This window comes from Phocoena sinus, chromosome 9 (genome assembly GCF_008692025.1).
Source record: "Phocoena sinus isolate mPhoSin1 chromosome 9, mPhoSin1.pri, whole genome shotgun sequence".
Classification (NCBI taxonomy): Eukaryota; Metazoa; Chordata; class Mammalia; order Artiodactyla; family Phocoenidae; genus Phocoena; species Phocoena sinus.
Genome location: NC_045771.1, coordinates 106,518,036 through 106,536,589, shown reverse-complemented (window position 1 = coordinate 106,536,589; position 18,554 = coordinate 106,518,036). Strand labels below are relative to the sequence as shown.

At 43.4% G+C, this 18,554-nt stretch overlaps 1 protein-coding gene and 1 non-coding gene across 2 annotated transcripts in view; both read right to left on the bottom strand.

The window, feature by feature from the left end:
- Window positions 1-18,338, bottom strand: part of SUN3 (Sad1 and UNC84 domain containing 3) — a 40,298-nt gene extending 21,960 nt beyond the window's left edge. The window contains exons 1-4 of the mRNA XM_032643557.1: window positions 18,217-18,338; window positions 14,139-14,200; window positions 5,194-5,297; window positions 833-873 (exon numbers count right to left, since the gene is read on the bottom strand). Of these exons, the coding sequence (XP_032499448.1) occupies window positions 833-873; window positions 5,194-5,297; window positions 14,139-14,200; window positions 18,217-18,338 (329 nt within the window). The remainder of the gene's footprint in view (window positions 1-832; window positions 874-5,193; window positions 5,298-14,138; window positions 14,201-18,216) is intronic.
- On the bottom strand, window positions 3,704-3,810 carry LOC116759960. Its single transcript, XR_004351616.1, has one exon. It is a non-coding gene; the product is annotated as a U6 spliceosomal RNA (small nuclear RNA).
- Window positions 18,339-18,554: the final 216 nt, after the last annotated feature.

Genomic DNA, 18,554 nt, shown 5'->3' with positions numbered 1-18,554 from the left:
CAGGGAAGCTGTCCTGCGGACATCCCAGGGCTTGGGGCGTGCTCTGTGTAGGCACGGCCCATCCCTCCCTTGGTGAGTGCAGCCACCCTGACCTGAGCTGGGTGATCTCACAGTGTGGATCTTAAATCCCCCTCTCACCTCCTTAGGATGGGGAACACCTTGTACTTTGAGTGGGATGCGGAGCTGGAGATTCTCAGACAAGCCCTGAGACTCTGTGGACCAGCCTCGGGCGTGCGAGGCGGGGGGGGGTGGGGCTGGAGGATCCAGCCATGGGTGGAGGTGGGGGGCAGCTGCCTTTCACCAGCTCCAGGGTGCAAGATTTTACTTTCCAAGTATGGACTCTGCTACTTGTACAGTTTGAAGGTTTTTAGAAAGAATAAGAAAATGTCAAGCCAATGGGTATTTCTTTATGCTGAAAAAAATGGAAGCACTACTTATCTAGTATTTCTCCCAATTTGTGAAACAATATAAAATTTTGAAGAAATAAAAACTTAAATTTTGGTGTGTTTGTAACAGTTTTTATTTCATGCAAAAACATTGTTACAAAATAATTTTGTGTCCCACTGCACTTCCCAGATCAGTAAACATATTTTAGAATTATTTTAATGGCTTCATAATTCTCCATTCCACATGCTTAACCTTCGACCTGTTTTTCTCATCTTGGTTGTTTCCTTTTTTAAAACAATAATAAATAATATTGAAAGCACCTCCCAGTGTACATTTCCTTAAAGAATGATCCACAGAAGTAGAAATTAGTTTTATAATTTTACAAAAGCATTTCAGTGTTTGGACCCACACCAGAAAGTCCCACACATGAGAACATCTCACTCACTTTAAAAGTTCCAGTTGCTCTTTTGGCATTCGAAGCCTGGCCTGAAAGAAACAAAACAAAACAAAACAAAACAAAATCATTCCAAATCCTGCCTACTCAGGTGGAGTTATTTTTTCTATTTGTAAAGGGGAAGGAAATCACACTGCCACCCTCGATAGAGACGTGTGGCAAGTGGGACCCACAGCCTCTAAGACACCTGCATCTTCCTGCAAATAGTTATATTTAGAGGAGATGTGGAGGCATCCAGACCTGAGGTTTGTTCCTGTAAACAGTGAGGGGCATCCCCTTTCTCTGTAAGGAAGCCGATGGCTGGATTCCATTAGCATGCCCTCAAACACATTGCGGGCCCTTACCTCATGCCGGCAGGGTGTCCCAACAGGACCGTCTCACGTCTGAACAGGGGTGCCCCGCCAGTCTGGCGACGTTGCTACCATTTAGGATGCACATGGGGCGTGGCAGAGGAGGTCCACATGGGACAGCGGACAGAGGGTCTGCTCCCAGGCTGCAGCCCCTGCCCACCCAGCTTCCTTCTGCCAGCTCCTCTGTGTGCGAAGTTCCACGAACCTCGTGGGTTCCAGGCTCCCCCACCAATGGCTGCAAACCCAGCAGCTTAAAATGACAGAAGTGGATTCTCTTACAGCCCTAGAGGCCAGAAGTCCGAGATCAGGGTGTCAGCAGGGCCGTACTTTCCTCTGAGGCTCAAGAGAGATTCCATTTCTTGCTTCTTCCACCTTCTGGAGGCTCCCGGGCTTGCTGTGGCTGCACTGTCCCCACATGCCCTTCTCCCCTAGGTGCTTCTCCTCTGTGTGTCTCTTATCAGCTGTGTGACACGTGTCAATGGGTTTAGGGCCCATCTGGGAAATCCAGGATGACTTCATCTCAGGAGCCCTAATTACATCTGCAGAGACTCTTTTTTCCAAATAAAGGTTCCATGCACAGGTTCTGGGGGTCAGGCCATGAAATAGCTTCTCGGGGGTCACTTTCAACCCACTGCAGTGACCAACCATGAGTTATCTGGGAAATAATGTTCCATCCTTCTAAACGGACAAGTTTGCTTTTTTGTTTCAAAGACTCTGACTTCCCATCAGTTTGCTCTGCCAAAATGGTGCAAGGCAGGAGGGACGTCTCATCCACACTGGTGTTTGACAATGGAGTGGAGTGGAACACAGCACGCCACACAGTAAGCAATTATCTCGCTTTTGTTTTTCTGCTGAGCAATTAAATTTTTAAAAATATTTTATTGGAGGGCTTCCCTGGTGGCGCAGTGGTTGAGAGTCCGCCTGCCGATGCAGGGGAGGCAGGTTCGTGCCCCGGTCCGGGAGGATCCCACATGCCGCGGAGCAGCTGGGCCCGTGAGCCATGGCCGCTGAGCCTGCGCGTCCGGAGCCTGTGCTCCGCAACGGGAGAGGCCACAACGGTGAGAGGCCCGCGTATCGCAAAAAAAAAAATATATATATTTTACTGGAGTATCGTTGTTTTACAATGTCCGGTTAGTTTCTACTGTGCAGCAAACCGAATCAGGTATATGTATACATATATCCCCTCTTTTTTGGATTTCCTTCCCATTTAGGTCACCACAGAGCACTGAGTAGAGATCCCTGTGCTAAACGGTAGGTTCTCATTAGTGGACAATTTCATTTCTTATAGGCTCTCCTCAACATTTTTCTTTTGATGTGGATGTGGATGTGGGAGCTTATTTTTGGTAGGGAGAAATTCTTATTTCTAGTTTTTCAGTTTCCGTTTGAATAGGTTTCCTGTCGGTAGAGGAAGTGTGTTGCACTTCTGTTACTTTTATTCTGTTCTAACCTTAAAAGAACATACAGAAAATATGCCTTCATTAATTTGCTGATAAATATATTTGAGAGTTCTTTGAAAGCTAACATTTTCTGGATTTTTAAAAGCATTTTTATTTGCCTCATTTCCAAAAGGATTTTAGGTGGCTGCCACTATAGGAGCAAATATAGTATAAAAAGCCATCAGACCAGGGCTTCCCTGGTGGCACAGTGGTTAAGAATCTGCCTGCCAATGCAGGGGACACAGGTTCCAGCCCTGGTCTGGGAAGATACCACATGCCGCGGAGCAGCTAAGCCTGTGTGCCACAGCTACTGAGCCTGCGCTCTAGAGCCCACGAGCCACAACTACTGAGCCTACACACTAGAGCCCATGAGCCACAACTACTAAGCCCGTGTGCCACAACTACTGAGCCTGTGCTCTAGAGCTCGTGCTCCACAACAAGAGAAGCCAACACAATGAGAAGCCTGCACACTGGAACGAAGAGTAACCCCCACTTGCCGCAACTAGAGAAAGCCCGTGCACAGCAACAAAGACCCAACACAGCCAAGAATAAATAAAGTAATAAATTAAAAAATAAAAAGCCATCAGACCAAAAAAAAGTGAGGAAATGAAAGTGAAGAGAAAAGAAGGACTGGGAAAGGAAGATAACACGTGAAAAATGGGTCAGCATCCACAGGGAAAAATGAAAACCTCAAAGATGCAGCAGAGGCTGCTTTGGGTACGGCTGGTGATCCATCCCTTCCACGAGGGTCCTGTGATAAGAATGGTGCTGGGGCTCCTAAGAACCTTTCTGGAGCTTCCTTCCGGGCAGGTGTACAGAGCCCCATGGAAGGTTAGGACAGATGTCCAGTGCCTTCAGTAGGACTGCACAGCATCTCCAACAGAGCTCCTGATGAAACACCTGCTGCCTGACCCAAAACATGCCCATTGAAGGAGGACCAGTTGGCACCTGCAGTCAACTGGACAGGTGTGGAATCAACAGCCTCCTGAGAAAGGACAGGGCTGAGTAGAAAAGGCAGAGAAACAGCTGTGGGCAGGGCCACAGCCTTGTTAGTCATTGTTAACTATTTTACTCTTAAAAATATGGAAGCCTTTATGAATCTGCTAGTCATCCTTGCTCAGGGGCCGTGCTGATCTTCTCTGTACTGGTCCACTTTTTGTATGTGCACTGCCTCGGTGAGCACTGTTTTGTTTTTACAGGTAATGTCGACTGAGACCCAAAGCTTTATGCCTTAGAATGTGGCTCCAATACTTCGAGCTGTGACAAATTGGATGCAAGTGTTCACAAATGCCTCACGTGGCCAGTACTTTTTTTTTTTTATAACAAAACTGCCACACGTTATCTAATTTTAAACCTTATAACTTCCAGGGAAGAGGGCACCAGCTCAGGTCCAAGGTCACTGACTGGATGGAGTTCATTGGTCTGTCCCTTCTTTCTGTGGAGCAGTGGTTGACTTGACCGAAGCTCTTGTCCTTCCTCCTTTCTCTCATCTTCAGAGGCCAAAGCATAGGATAGACGAGGTAACATCTGGAGTGCTGGGGTGCACCAGAGAGAGGACACCAGTGTCTGATCTCAGGCTCAGTCCCTTTTGCTCTAACTAGCTTCAGGACAGATGGGAGACCATTCTGTCCACAGCTCCAGGCAGTGGTTAACTGAAGTGTTAGTTGCCATTTTCCATGTGCTGAAGCTTCCCTTGGGGTGCTGGTTTAGTTTGTTCAGGCTGCTCCAGAATACCAGAGACTGGTTGGCTTATAAATAACAAGTTTATTTATCACAGTTGTGGAGACAGAAATTCAAGATCAAGGCACCAGCAGATTTGGTATCTGGTGAGAACCACTTCCTGTTCATAGACAGTGTCTCCTCACTGTGTCCTCACATGGCAGAGAGAGGGCAGGGAACCCTCTGGGGTATCTTTTTTTATTTTTTGTTTTTATTTTTTGGCCACCCATGTGCCATGCAGGATCTTAGTTTCCCGACCAGGGATCGAACCCACATACCCTGCAGTGGGACTGTGGAATCTTAACCACTGGACTGCCAGGGAAGTCCCTGGGCTATCTTTTTTATAACGGGCACTAATCCCAATCATGGGGGTTCCACCCTCATGACTTAATCACTTCTCAAAGACCCCACCTCCTAATACCTGGGGTTAGGTTTCAACATATGAATTGGGGGGGGGACATAAATATTCAGCCTGTGACATTCTAACCCTGGTCCCCCAAATTAATGGCCTTCTTGCATACAAAATACATCCATTTTATCCCAACAGCTCAAAAGTCTTTGTTCATTCCAGCATCAACTTAAAAGTCTAAAGTCCAAAGCCTCAACTAAATGTCATCCAAGTCAGATATGGATGAGACCCCAGGTACAATTCATCCTGAAGCAAATTCCCCTCCAGCTATGAGGCTGTGAAATCAAACACATTAACTGCTTTCAAACATAGCAGCATAGGATAGACATTGCCATTGCAAAAGGGAGAAACAGGGAAGAAAGAAAGGGTAATGAATCACAAATCTAGTGTATTAGATTTTAAATGAGTGACAAACAAAATGATTTAACAAAACATCACCTGGTAATTGTAAAGCTGTGAACCATATTCTGCAATTACAGCATAAAATTGTCTGGATTTCTGAGGAAACTCTTTTTCTTTAAGCCTCATGTGATTTCTAAATCCTGTTAAGGAAAAGATTGACTTTGATTAAATAGTTTATCTGGAAACAGTTATAAGATATTTTACATTGATGAAACAAAATTTATATTTTCAGGCAGGACAAAAAAAAAATTTAAGTTCTTTCTCTGTGTCCATTTGGGCCTCCTCCCTCCCTCCCTAATATGCAGTGTGCATCTGCATTACACATTATCCAGGGTTCCTCAAAGACGGGAGTGAACTTTATATAAATATCAGCATGTCATTTTGACGTATGAGCTTTTGTCTCAAAAATGTATATGTGCCTTCGACTTCTAACAGGTGGAACAGTTCTCAGAACTACTGAGAGTCTGTCTCCTGAGATATAATCCTCAGTTTGCCTTGAATAAAATTCCTCTTTTTCCTTCTTAACCTGATTGTTAATTGAATTTTTGCGGACAACATATGTTAATAGAGATTTCTCTAAGCAGGGAAGCTATATCAGATTCTTGGGTGACAATAATTTTAAATGGCAGCATAAGGGGCTCAAGAACTTGTTCCTTCATTGAAACAATCATAAGCTTGCAAAGACTAACAGGACCAACTTTATTGGGATTCTGAAATCTAATCTCAAACTTACAGCAACCAGAGGACTGAAGAAAAGGGCAGATTAGTTTTGGAAAGAGAACAGTGCGGCATTATTGCTCACCTGCCCTACCATCTCCCACTCCCCAGAATGGTGGCAGTGGCTGTGCAGATGGCAGCCAATGTTTCTGGTGCAGATGTTGTGCCAGGGGTCTAATACAGACATTGTTCTTCAACTAGTGTGACTCTGAGTTTTGACCTGCCTAGTGTTCCCCTGATTAGCTGGTGCAGAGGCTGACCTTTGTTTCTACCCACTCCCTTGGGCTAGAACAGTTTTCTGGGAGGCTGCAATGTCTGTTGAAAGATTTCAAGACATAAACTGGCCATGACATCTCTGAGGAAGCCCAAACATTGGACTAACTAGACAAAAACTTTATAACACATCTGTCTTAAATATGCTCAAAAACTGAAGGAAACCATGGACAAAGAACTAAAGAAAACCAAAGAAATGAAGTATGAATAAAATGATAATACCAATAGAAAAATTATAAAAGGAACCAAATACAAATTCTGGAGCTGAAAACTACAATAACTGAAAAGAAAAAATTCACTGAAAGGGCTCAACAGCAGATGTGAGTAGGCAAAAGAGAGAATCAATGAACTCAGAGACAGAACAATTGAAATTGTCAAGTATGATGATGAGGAGGAGAAAGAAGAATAAAGAAAGTACACAGGGCTTGAGAGACCTGCAAAACAGCCTCAAACTTAACAATGTACACTATGGGAGTCCCAGAAGAAGACAGAGCAAAAGATATCTGAATAAATAATAGCTGAAAACTTCCCAATTTGATGAAAAGCATAAATCTACACATCCAAGAAGCTCAACAAACTCTAACTAGGATAAACTTAAGGAGACTTATACTAAGACACACTATAATCAGTCAGTCAAAAGTCAAAGACAGAGAATTAAAAAATTTTTTTTACATCTTCATTGGAGCATAATTGCTTTATAATGTTGTGTTAGTTTCTACTGTACAACAAAGTAAATCAGCTATATGTATACATATATCCCCATATCCCCTCCCTCTTGAGCCTCCCTCCCACCCTTGGTAGTGTATATATGTCATTGCTACTCTCTCACTTCATCCCAGCTTCCCCTTCCCCACTGTGTCCTCAAGTCCAAAGACAGAGAATCTTGAAAAGAGCAAGATAAATACTACTTGTCAAGTACAAGGAATCCTTAATAAGAATATTATCAGATCTCTGAATATTATCAGAAACTATGGAAGCCAGAAGTTGGTGGGATGACATATTTAACATGCTGAAAGGAAAAAAAAACAAAACATGCCAACCAAGAATTCTATATCCACCCAAATTATCCTTCAAAATGAAGAGGAAATTAAGACATTCCCAGAAAACAAAAACTGAAGAAGTTATTGCCAGAATACCTGCCCTACAGTAAATGCTAAAGGGACTCCTTCAGGCCGAAGTGAAAGGGCACTAGAGAGTCAATGTCATCTGGAGAAAATCAATATCTCCAGTAAAGGCAACTATAAGTTTTAATAAGTAAATATAAAAGCCAGTATTATTGTATTTTGGCTTCGTAACTCTTTATATTTCCTGCATGATTAAAAAGACAAATGCATAAAAATAATTATAGATCTATGTTAGTGGATACAAAATATGAGGCCACAACCACCCTGATATGAAAAACAGACAAAGATGTCACAAAGAAAGAAAATTACAGGCCAATATCACTGGTGAACATAGATGCAAAAATCCTCAGCAAAATACTAGCAAACAGAATCCAACAGCACATTAAAAGGATCATAGACCATGACCAAGTGGGGTTTATTCCAGGAATGCAAGGATTCTTCAATAAATGCAAATCAATCAATGTGATACACCATATTAACAAATCGAAGGAGAAAAACCATATGATCATCTCAATAGATGCAGAGAAAGCTTTCAACAAAATTCAACACCCATTTATGATAAAAACCCTGCAGAAACTAGGTATAGAGGGAACTTTCCTCAACATATTAAAGGCCATATATGAAAAACCCACAGCCAACATCATCCTCAATGGTGAAAAATGGTGAAACCATTTCCTGTAAGCTCAGGAACAAGACAAGGTTACCCACTCTCACCAATCTTATTCAACATAGTTTCGGAAGTTTTAGCCACAGCAATCAGAGAAGAAAAGGAAATAAAAGGAATCCAAATTGGAAACGAAGAAGTAAAGCTGTCACTGTTTGCAGATGACATGATACTATACATAGAGAATCCAAAAGATGCTACCAGAAAACTACTAGAGCTAATCAATGAATTTGGTAAAGTAGCAGAATATAAAATTAATGCACAGAAATCTCTGGCATTCCTATACACTAATGATGAAAAATCTGAAAATGAAATCAAGAAAACTCTCCCATTTACCACTGCAACAAAAAGAATAAAATATCTAGGAATAAACCTACCTAAGGAGACAAAAGACCTGCATGCAGAAAATTATAAGACACTGATGAAAGAAATTAAAGATAATACAAATAGATGGAGAGATATACAATGTTCTTGGATTGGAAGAATCAGCATTGTGAAAATGACTCTACTACCCAAAGCAATCTACAGATTCAATGCAATCGCTATCGAACTACCACTGGCATTTTTCACAGAACTAGAACAAAAAATTTCGCAATTTGTATGGAAACACAATAGATCCCGAATAGCCAAAGCAATCTTGAGAACAAAAAATGGAGTTGGAGGAATCAGGCTCCCTGACTTCAGACTATACTACAAAGCTACAGTAATCAAGACAGTATGGTACTGGCACAAAAATAGAAATATAGATCAATGGAACAGGACAGAAAGCCCAGAGATAAACACACGCACCTATGGTCACCTTATCTTTGATAAAGGAGGCAAGAATATACAGTGGAGAAAAGACAGCCTCTTCAATAAGTGGTGCTGTGAAAACTGGACAGGTACATGTAAAAGTATGAGATTAGAACACTCCCTAACACCATACACAAAAATAAGCTCAAAATGGATTAAAGACCTAAATGTAAGGCCAGAAACTACCAAACTCTTAGAGGAAAACATAGGCAGAACACTCTATGACATAAATCACAGCAAGATCCTTTTTGACCCACCTCCTAGAGAAATGGAAATAAAAGCAAAAATAAACAAATGGGACTTAATGAAACTTAAATGCTTTTGTGCAGCAAAGGAAACCATAAACAAGACCAAAAGACAATCCTCCGAATGGGAGAAAATATTTGCAAATGAAGCAACCGACAAAGGATTAATCTCCAAAATTTACAAGCAGCTCATGCAGCTCAATAACAAAAAAACAAACAACCCAATCCAAAAATGGGCAGAAGACCTAAATAGACATTCCTCCAAAGAAGATATACAAATTGCCAACAAATACATGAAAGAATGCTCAACATCATTAATCATTAGAGAAATGCAAAGCAAAACTACAATGAGATATCATCTCACACCAGCCAGAATGGCCATCATCAAAAAATCTAGAAACAATAAATGCTGGAGAGGGTATGCAGAAAAGGCAACACTCTTGCACTGCTGGTGGGAATGTAAATTGATACAGCCACTATGGAAAACAGTATGGAGGTTCCTTAAAAAACTACAAATAGAACTACCATACGACCCAGCAACCCCACTACTGGGCATATACCCTGAGAAATCCATAATTCAAAAAAAGTCATGTACCAAAATGTTCATTGCAGCTCTATTTACAATAACCAGGAGATGGAAGCAACCTAAGAGTCCCTCATTGGATGAATGGATAAAGAAGATGTGGCACATATATACAATGGAATATTACTCAGCCATAAAAAGAAATGAAATTGAGTCATTTGTAGTGAGGTGGATGGATCTAGAGTATGTCATACAGAGTGAAGTAAGTCAGAAAGAGAAAAAGAAATACCGTATGCTAACACATATATGGAATCTAAGGAAAAAAAAAAGATCATGAAGAACCTAGGTGTAAGACGGGAATAAAGACACACATCTACTAGAGAATGGACTTCAGGATATGGGGAGGGGTAAGGGTAAGATGTGACAAAGTGAGAGAGTGGCATGGACATATAAACACTACCAAATGTAAAATAGATAGCTAGTGGGAAGCAACCTCATGGCACAGGGAGATCAGCTCCGTGCTTTGTGACCACCTAGAGGGGTGGGATGGGGAGGGTGGGAAGGAGCGAGACACAAGAACGAAGAGATATGGGAACATATATATATGTATAACTGATTCACTTTGTTATAAAGCAGAAACTAACACACCATTGTAAAGCAATTATACTCTAATAAAGGTGTTAAAAAAAAGAGTGTAATTTTTGACAACAGCATAAAAGAGGAAGGGATGTAGCTGTATAGGAGCAGAGTATTTATATGCTGTTGAAGTTATGTTGGTACCAATTCAGGCTATATTTTATGAATTCAGAGTGTTAGTTGTAATCTCCCTGGTAGTCACCATGAAAACTTCTAAAACATATCCACAAAATGAGAAGAAAATCAAAACAGTACACTACAGGGACATCCCTGGTGGTCCAGTGGTTAAGACTGTGTGCTTCCATTGCATGGGGCACAGGTTTGATCCCTTATCAGGGAACTAGGATCCCACATGCTGTGCGGCACAGCGAAGAAAAAAAAAAACAAAAAAAAATAATTAAACACAAAAGGTAATAATGAATAAAATGAGGACCAAACAAAGTATAAGACAGAGAAAACAATAGGAAAATGGCGGAATTCTTTTCTTATCAGTAATTACTTTACATGTAAATGGATTAAACTCTCCAATCAAAATAAAGACTGCCAGAATGGATTAAAAAAACATGATCCAACTATATATTGCCTACAGGAGACACATTTTACAACTCAAACTGAAAACTATAAAAGAATGCTGAAAGGTATTTTTTAAAGATGTAAATAAATCAGGATGCTTACTATTGTTAAGATGACAATACTACCTGAAACTGTCTATAGATTCCAAGCAATCCCTGTCAAATTCCAACAATGTGGTCCAGGCATAAAGATAGACATATAGACCAATGGGATAGAATTTCACATCCAGAAATAAGCCCATACATCTATGGCTGACTGAATTTTTTGACAAGGGTGTCAAGACCATTCAATGGGGAAAATAGTCTTTTCAACAAATGATGCTGAGATAACTGCTAAAAAATGAAGTTGGATCCCTACTTCATGCTATATACAAAAATTAACTCAAAATGGATCAATGAGCTAAATATAAGAGCGAAAATCATACAACTCTCAGAAAAGACATAGAAGTAAATTGTCATGACTGAAAATTTAGTAATGGATTCTTAGATATGACACCATTAAAATTAAAACATTTTGTGCATCAAAGGACATTACTCAAAAAGTGAAAGGGCAACCTACTGAATGAAAGAAAATATCTGCAAATTATATATCTGAGAAGGGTCTAATATCCAGAATATATTAATATACAGGACTCTTACAAGTTTAACCACAAAAAGACAAAAGCCCAATCAAATGGGCAAAGGACTAGAAGAGACTTTCTCCAAAGAAGATATATAAATGTCAAACAAGCACATAAAAAGTGGCTCAATATTAGTCAATATCAATCATTAGGGAAATGCAAATCAAAACCACAATGAGACGGCACTTCACATCCACCAGGATGGCTACAATCCTAAAAAATGGAGAATAACAAGTGTCGGTGAGGATGTGTGGAAACTGGGACCATCGTACATTGCTGGTGGGAAAGTGAAATGGTGCAGCTTCTCTGGAAAAGAGTTTGGCAATTCCTCCCTAGCAATTTGCTAATAGGAATATAACACAAAGAATTGAAAAGAGGTACAGCAAGTCCACTACACGTGAACGAGTTCTGTTCTGAGAGCCAGTTCGTAAGTCCAAGTTTTTCATAAGTCCAAATACTTATAATACTTTTCCCACAAATGATACATAAAAAACAAACAAACACAAAAAATACAGAAAACATTTTAAATTCTACAGTCCAGTGCCTTGAAAAGTACAGCAGTACAGTACAAAAACTGGCACCCAGGGGCTGGCATCGAGGGAACAGGCAAGAAATAAAGCTACTGTACTACAGTACTCTATACAGTACTGTGTAGTACACAAAAGCACAACCACTTATAGAGGATGCACACGCATGACAATGTACACCAGACATGCGAACTAAGTTATGTGATTGGACATGTGAACGCACATTCAAACCTTTGGAAGTTCACAACGTGAAGGTTCGTATGTAGAGGACTTACCGTATTCAAACAAGTACATCTATGCACATGTTCATAGAAGCACTATTCACAACAGCCGAAAGGTGGAAGCAGTGGGTGCCCATCCATAGTTGACTGGATAAACAAACTGTGGTCTATTCATACAACGGAATGTTATTCATCCACAACAAGGAATGAAGCACTTATTCATCTACAACATGGATGGGCCTCAAAAACACGATGCTTAGTGAAAGAAGCCAGACAAAAATGGTCATACATTGTATGGTTCCGTTTATATGACACATTCAGAGCATGTTAATCCTTAGAAACAGAAGGCAGATCGGTGGTTGCCAGGAGATAGGGGAGGGGGAATGGGGAGTGACTGATTCATGGGTGTGGGGTTTCTTTTGGGGTTGATGAAAATGTTTCGGAATTAGAAGTGGTAGTTGTACAACACTGTGAATGCACTCAATGCCACTAAACTGTTCACTTCTAAATGGTTAGTTTTATATTATGTGGATTTCACCCCAGTAGATAAAAGAAAAGGATCTGAGGGGCTTCCCTGGTGGCGTAGTGGTTAAGAATCCACCTGCCAATACAGGGGACACAGGTTCCAGCCCTGGTCCGGGAAGATCCCACATGCCGCAGAGCAACTAAGCCCGTGCGCCACAACTACTGAGCCTGCGCTCTAGAGCCCATGAGCCACAACTACTGAGCCCATGTGCCACAACTATTGAGCCTGCGCTCTAGAGCCGGTGCTCCACAACAAGAAAAGCCACTGCAATGGGAAACCTGCACACTGCAATGAAGAGTAGCCCCTGCTCGCTGCAACTAGAGAAAGCCCGTGCACAGCAACGAAGACCCAACGCAGCCGAAAATCAATTAAAAAAAAAAAAGGATCTGAGTCCACTTTAATTCCATTGAAATCATTCACACATCAGTGGTGTCTAAAATGGATCTGGCCCCTTTGTGGGCAAGTGGGCAAGCTTACAGTGGGGAAAGACAAAGAAGAAGTTTGCATGCACTGTGAAGATGTATCTTAAAAGATATCAAAGGAATATACGGTATTCATTTCCAAAACAAGGAAAATCCTGGGCCCAAGTAGTTCTACCGTTCACATGGCGTGTTCCTGACACAGGCAGGGAGGTGGAGCCCAAGAAGAGCAGACGTGGATCACTGTACATGGGGCTAGGGTGGAGCTGTGGGAAATCTCACCACAGAGGGTTCATGAGTCAGGGGCGGGCAGCAGCAAGGGGTCGGGGGTGCGGGGGCGGCCCCCTGAGGTTCACAGACTGAAATCAGGAGAGATGAAGACCAGGCAGCTGGAAGCAGCAGAGCCAGGAAGCGTGCAGTTCTCGGTAGGAACTGGAATATTCAAAGTCTAGTCTAGAGGTCTGCTGAGATGGGGTGGGTGCTCAGGGCACTAAGATGCAGCTAAAGGAAGGCTGGTGCAAGCTTCACAGAGCCCTCGGTCCAGGTATCTGCATGCAGTCCCAACTAAATAGCCCCCAGTGCCATGTAAGACAGCATTTCGTGGTGAAACTGGGTGGAACTCTTTCATGGGCAGTCTACACTTCAGGTTGTCTGCATACCACAGAGCAGTTTTCCGGTGTGCTAGGGTTTGCGATGGGTGATATTTACAGTCAGAAAACTGCAAACTGCATGCTCCATCATTTCTTCAAGAATCCTATGATAAGCCAGAGCCTTTGGTTGTCAAAATCCCGTAAGATGAGTCACCCAGATTTAGAAAAGGTCAATTGTATGTGTTTGCAATAAAAATATAAAGGATTCTTAACTTCACAGCAACTTCTTTCATTTTAAACTGTGATTCTAAGAGAAATAAAGTACTTGCTAAGTTTTCACAAAGATGCCCATATTACTTTTACGATCAGAAATAAAAGACAAAAAAAAAAAAAAAAGGAATGGTTCAAGAGCGTGCAGTCACTTCCAGGCTCCTGTGGCATCTATTACAAATGTGAGTCATTCCACGGTGATGTCTCTCACCACACACATCCTGTGAAATGGCTTCAAGGATCATTATTTAGGAAGACTCACCTAGAAGAAGAAATGTCAGTATAAACACCATACTCGTGACAGTCTTCCATGATCGAGTTAACCTAAAAAGAAGAAGAACAGCAAAAAGAATTTAACAACACACCACCCTTAACCTTTAATTTGAACTTTAACCTCTACAACCAAGTCAAGAAACATGACTAGGCTGAGTATGTGAGTTAATTTAATTCCTAATCCACTATCTGTGAAATTGAGGGAAAACAGGATTCAGGCTGGTGTATATACATATTCACACATACATACATACCCCTCTCTTTCACACACATTGCTGTCATGCTGTTGCATGTTTTTATGCCTATAAATGCTTATAAAGAAGAAAACAGAGGTCTGTTTTCTTAGAGGTCTGCAATGTAGCGTGAGCCAAAGAGAAAAAAGAAAAGTCAGAGTCTGATTCTGTGGAAATTCGGTATTAAGCTAAAGAACTATGACAATGAGCAACTATCTGATAAAATTCTTGAAAGCAATCCTAACCTTTTTCCCCACTTTTTATTGAAGTACAACATACATACAGAAAAGAGCACAAACCATCACACAGCTCGGTGGACCTTCACAAAATGAACGTATCCATGTAACTTCACCCAGAACAAGGAGAGAGCACAGCGGCTGGTCAGCAGCCCCTCTGGGCCCCCATCAGACCCTGCATTTCCCGCCCCTAAAGGGCACCTTTCTCCCAGACTCTGTGCCCACTGAGTAGGCTTCCTGGTTGGGAAGAATCGTAAACGGAACATATGTGTGGCTGATCCTCTGAATGTTTGCGAGCCATCCATGGCCTCACGCTGCGTGGCTGGAGCCCCTTCATTCTCATCACTGCAGAGTACCCCACTGTGTGAGTACACAGACGGGTACCATCCTGATGCTGGTGGGCGTTAGGGGCCGTGATGCACAACACCGTTGCAGTCTTACAAACGATGCTGCTGTGAGCGCTCTTGTCCGTGGCTTTTGATGAACACACCGTGTGTATTTCATTTAGGTGAACTCCCAAGAGAGGAACTGCTGGGTGGTAGAGTCTGTGCATATTCGGCCTCAGTAGATTTTTCCAAAGAGTTTTACAATGTGATCCCAGTTATAACCTTTCCACATCCAACTTTAAAGATTGTTTAAAAAGAAAAAAAAAAGAAAATGGCTAAAATAGGCGAATCACGTTAAGACAGAAGGCTAGGAGCTTTGGGGCAAAGTACTCTAAGGTGGCAGAATGAAATTTCTATTTAAAACGTACGAAAAACTAGGTAAAGATGAATCACTCATTAATTACAGATGGCACCTTGACGTAGCAGGAGAGGCACTGGGTCTCAACTTAGGAAAGGGGGCGTTGTTACTGAACGCAAGTCTGTGTGCCCGATGCACAGTGAGGGCAGACAAAACAGAAACGTTGGAGCGTGGAGCAGAGAAAGTTTTATTTCAGTGCCGATCAAGGAGACGGGTGGCTCACGCCTTAAAACCTCAGAACTCCCTGAAGCCTTTCAGCTAAGCCCTTTCGTAGGAAAGGCGGGGGATGGGCGAGGTTGGTTGCTGCAGGCTTCTTGGTGTCAGAGCCTTTGTTCTCGCAGCTGTCTGGGAAGGTCAGGTCACAATGTTCCTATAAACCTCCATCAAAACAAATGTTATCCTCTGTCCTGCAAGTTTTTATCTAAAGGTGTAATGCTCTTAAAGGTCGTAGACAATAAAGAGAAAGACAGGCATCAAATTCCTTCTCCACGCGTCCTTGCGGCATCATCACCCCACATCTTACTTGTTCAGGTCCCACGTCTTGACTTTCGCCCTCCGAGGTCCAGGCCATGGCTGAGGGGACGGGGGTCCCTGGGCGGGTCGGTCACCCTGCCAGGGGGCGCTCATCCAGCACACAGTCTGGGTCTTCCTGCCGGTGCCCAGGCCCCGCTGAGGAATCTCAGCTGGCTGTGCCCTCAGGGCCAGGTTCCCAGGCCTGCCCAGCCATCATCACTGAGGAAGCCAGGTGCCCAGGACCCCGCCGGCCCTCAGCCTCCTCAGGCCACGCAAATGGGGACCAGGCCCCTCGGACCCTTGGAGACGGACGTGTGCCCACAGTCTGGCCACAGCGGCCTGCTGCCCGCCCCGCCCCTATGGCACTGCTGGGCCTGCGTTTCAGCAAGTCCCTTGAGCAGTTTGAGTTTGGGGTTTTGACCTGTTATGAGCTAGCTGCCATCAACAGAAAGGCAGAATTCCCTGCTCCAGGCGAATGAAGAATGGCTGAGCAAGGGACCTCAAGTCTGGAAGCTGCTTCATTCATAGCGCTGCACCCTGCTCATGAGAGAGACGGGGCAAGAGGCCACTGACAAATGAATGACTCGAGAGGCTGCAGTCTACAGTCATAATGTCACACTGCTGCCGAAGAGCATGTTTTAAAAAAGAATGTCTTTCTCTTTCATAACCCTTGTCCCCCACTTGCTGTAATTAACCTAAAACCCCAGGCCACAGAAAGTAACGTTGCTGTTTAACATTATGCGAACCAGACAGGAAGCAGGTTTCCTGAATTCGTTTGAGCTAGTTGACCAAATGGACAGATTTACTCCCTCAGGGATCTGCTCCTGAGCTGTACTGTCCATTGGGCTTGTAACCTGACGGCTCCCGAAGCAGCTCAGACCCCGCGGGGAGTATAGACTCAGGACCCTCAGGGAGGAAAACATTTTCCTCTCCCCTCCTAGATTCCTCTGGCTGGTCTAAGAATTAAATGGACCTGAGACAGATTAAGCAAACACAAGTTTTATAACAGGTACGTGTGAGGGAGGCCAGGAAAACGGAGTCGCTCGCCCAGATGGCTGAGACCCTCACCTCAAATACCATCTTCAGCTAAAGGCAGAAGAGGAGGTCAGGGTTGGGACTTCAGAGGGGAGGGAGGCAGTTCACATGGGGATGGAAAAGCAAGTGTCTGGTACATAAAAGCGGAGACAGTGGGACACAGAGTGGACTCTGATGTCTGGGCCCTGCCGGTCCCCACCCCTTGCCCCAATTCTTTGCAGACATCCCTCCCTGCTGATAGCTCTGTTCCAGGGACGGTCCCTTTATCTCAGTTCTTTACACAGCTAAGGGGAAGGTAAAAAGAACCTCCTGAGTCTTCTGTTTCTTCAAAATAATTGGCCTAAATGAACCCTCATGCCAAAGAGACATATTTTATGGGGGGGGGGCAAATTTTGTTCCTCTACAGAATGAGCCACCTAATTTCCCCCATATAGAATCTTTAAGTGGCTTATCCATCTACGAAAAGCAATCATGTCTATTGTCCATCCAGGGTGGTGAGAATGTGCTGAAAGCAACAGAGAGGAAGGTTTTCCCAGCCCTCTTCTCCGAACGTGCATTCTTAAAACCACCATACCCCTTGAAATCTCACTGGTCACCTGGGGGATCCACTGTCTAAAGAGAGTTACTCAGGTCATGGACCCCTCCCGAGGGACTGGCTTAATGAAAATTACCACATACCTCATTAACCAAAGGTTAACTAAGCTTTTTGATTAAACCTTAGCTGTCACCATGGGGACCGTTACTTCATTACTCTTTGTTTTGTTTTCCCAGCAGGCAGCTCCAAGGGGGCAGGTGAAGGGTCTTGGGTCTTTGGGCCACCCAAGTGGCCGGGGCTTTCCTGCTCTCTCCTCACGTGCTCTAACTAGAGGAGACAGTTATTAGCTCAAAATGTGTACCCACTAACAGCCTGTGTAGTCAATTCTCACCCAAGGACGTAACAAATGCCCTCTGTGTCCAGAGTCGTAAAGCTCAGCGCTGGACCCTGCACACGACAGAGACCGGGCAAGAGGCCACTGACGAATGACCGGAGATGCTGCAGGTTACAATCACATAATTTCACACTGCTGCCAAAGTGACATTAAAAAAGAATGTCTTCTCTTTTATAACCCTTGTCCCCCACTTGCTGTAATTAACCTAAAAACCCTGCCATAGAAAGAAGACAGCAGTCCACAGAAAGTACTGGGATTCAGAGAAACGTCAGAGGCTTTCTCTATAAAGGAGGGTTATTTTCCAGGTGAACAGAGCACATAGGACACATGACACGTACACCACCAGATCTTACGGAATCCCCCCTGCAGGTACGTACCCGCTGGCGTCAGGGTTTTCCTGCTCGGAGAGCACAGTGCTCCTGCCCGGGCCGCTGCTGGCCTCCTCAGAAGGAGCCCTGAACAGCCAGGCACCCCACCTCGACCTGGGTCTCCCACTCATTTTCCCCACGAGGAACAAATTGCTGGTAGATGGAACACCGTCCGCTGTCTCTTTGCTACTTGATGGAAAATGTGATGCGATCCATAATGCGCTTTGTGTTGGTTTGGGTTTTGTCTTCTTACTTCTCAGGTGGCTGTCCTTCGAGGAGGAAACCGAGTGAACAAACCTTGAGATGCCTCAGGCTCTTCTGTTGCATCACCTTCTGTGACACATCAC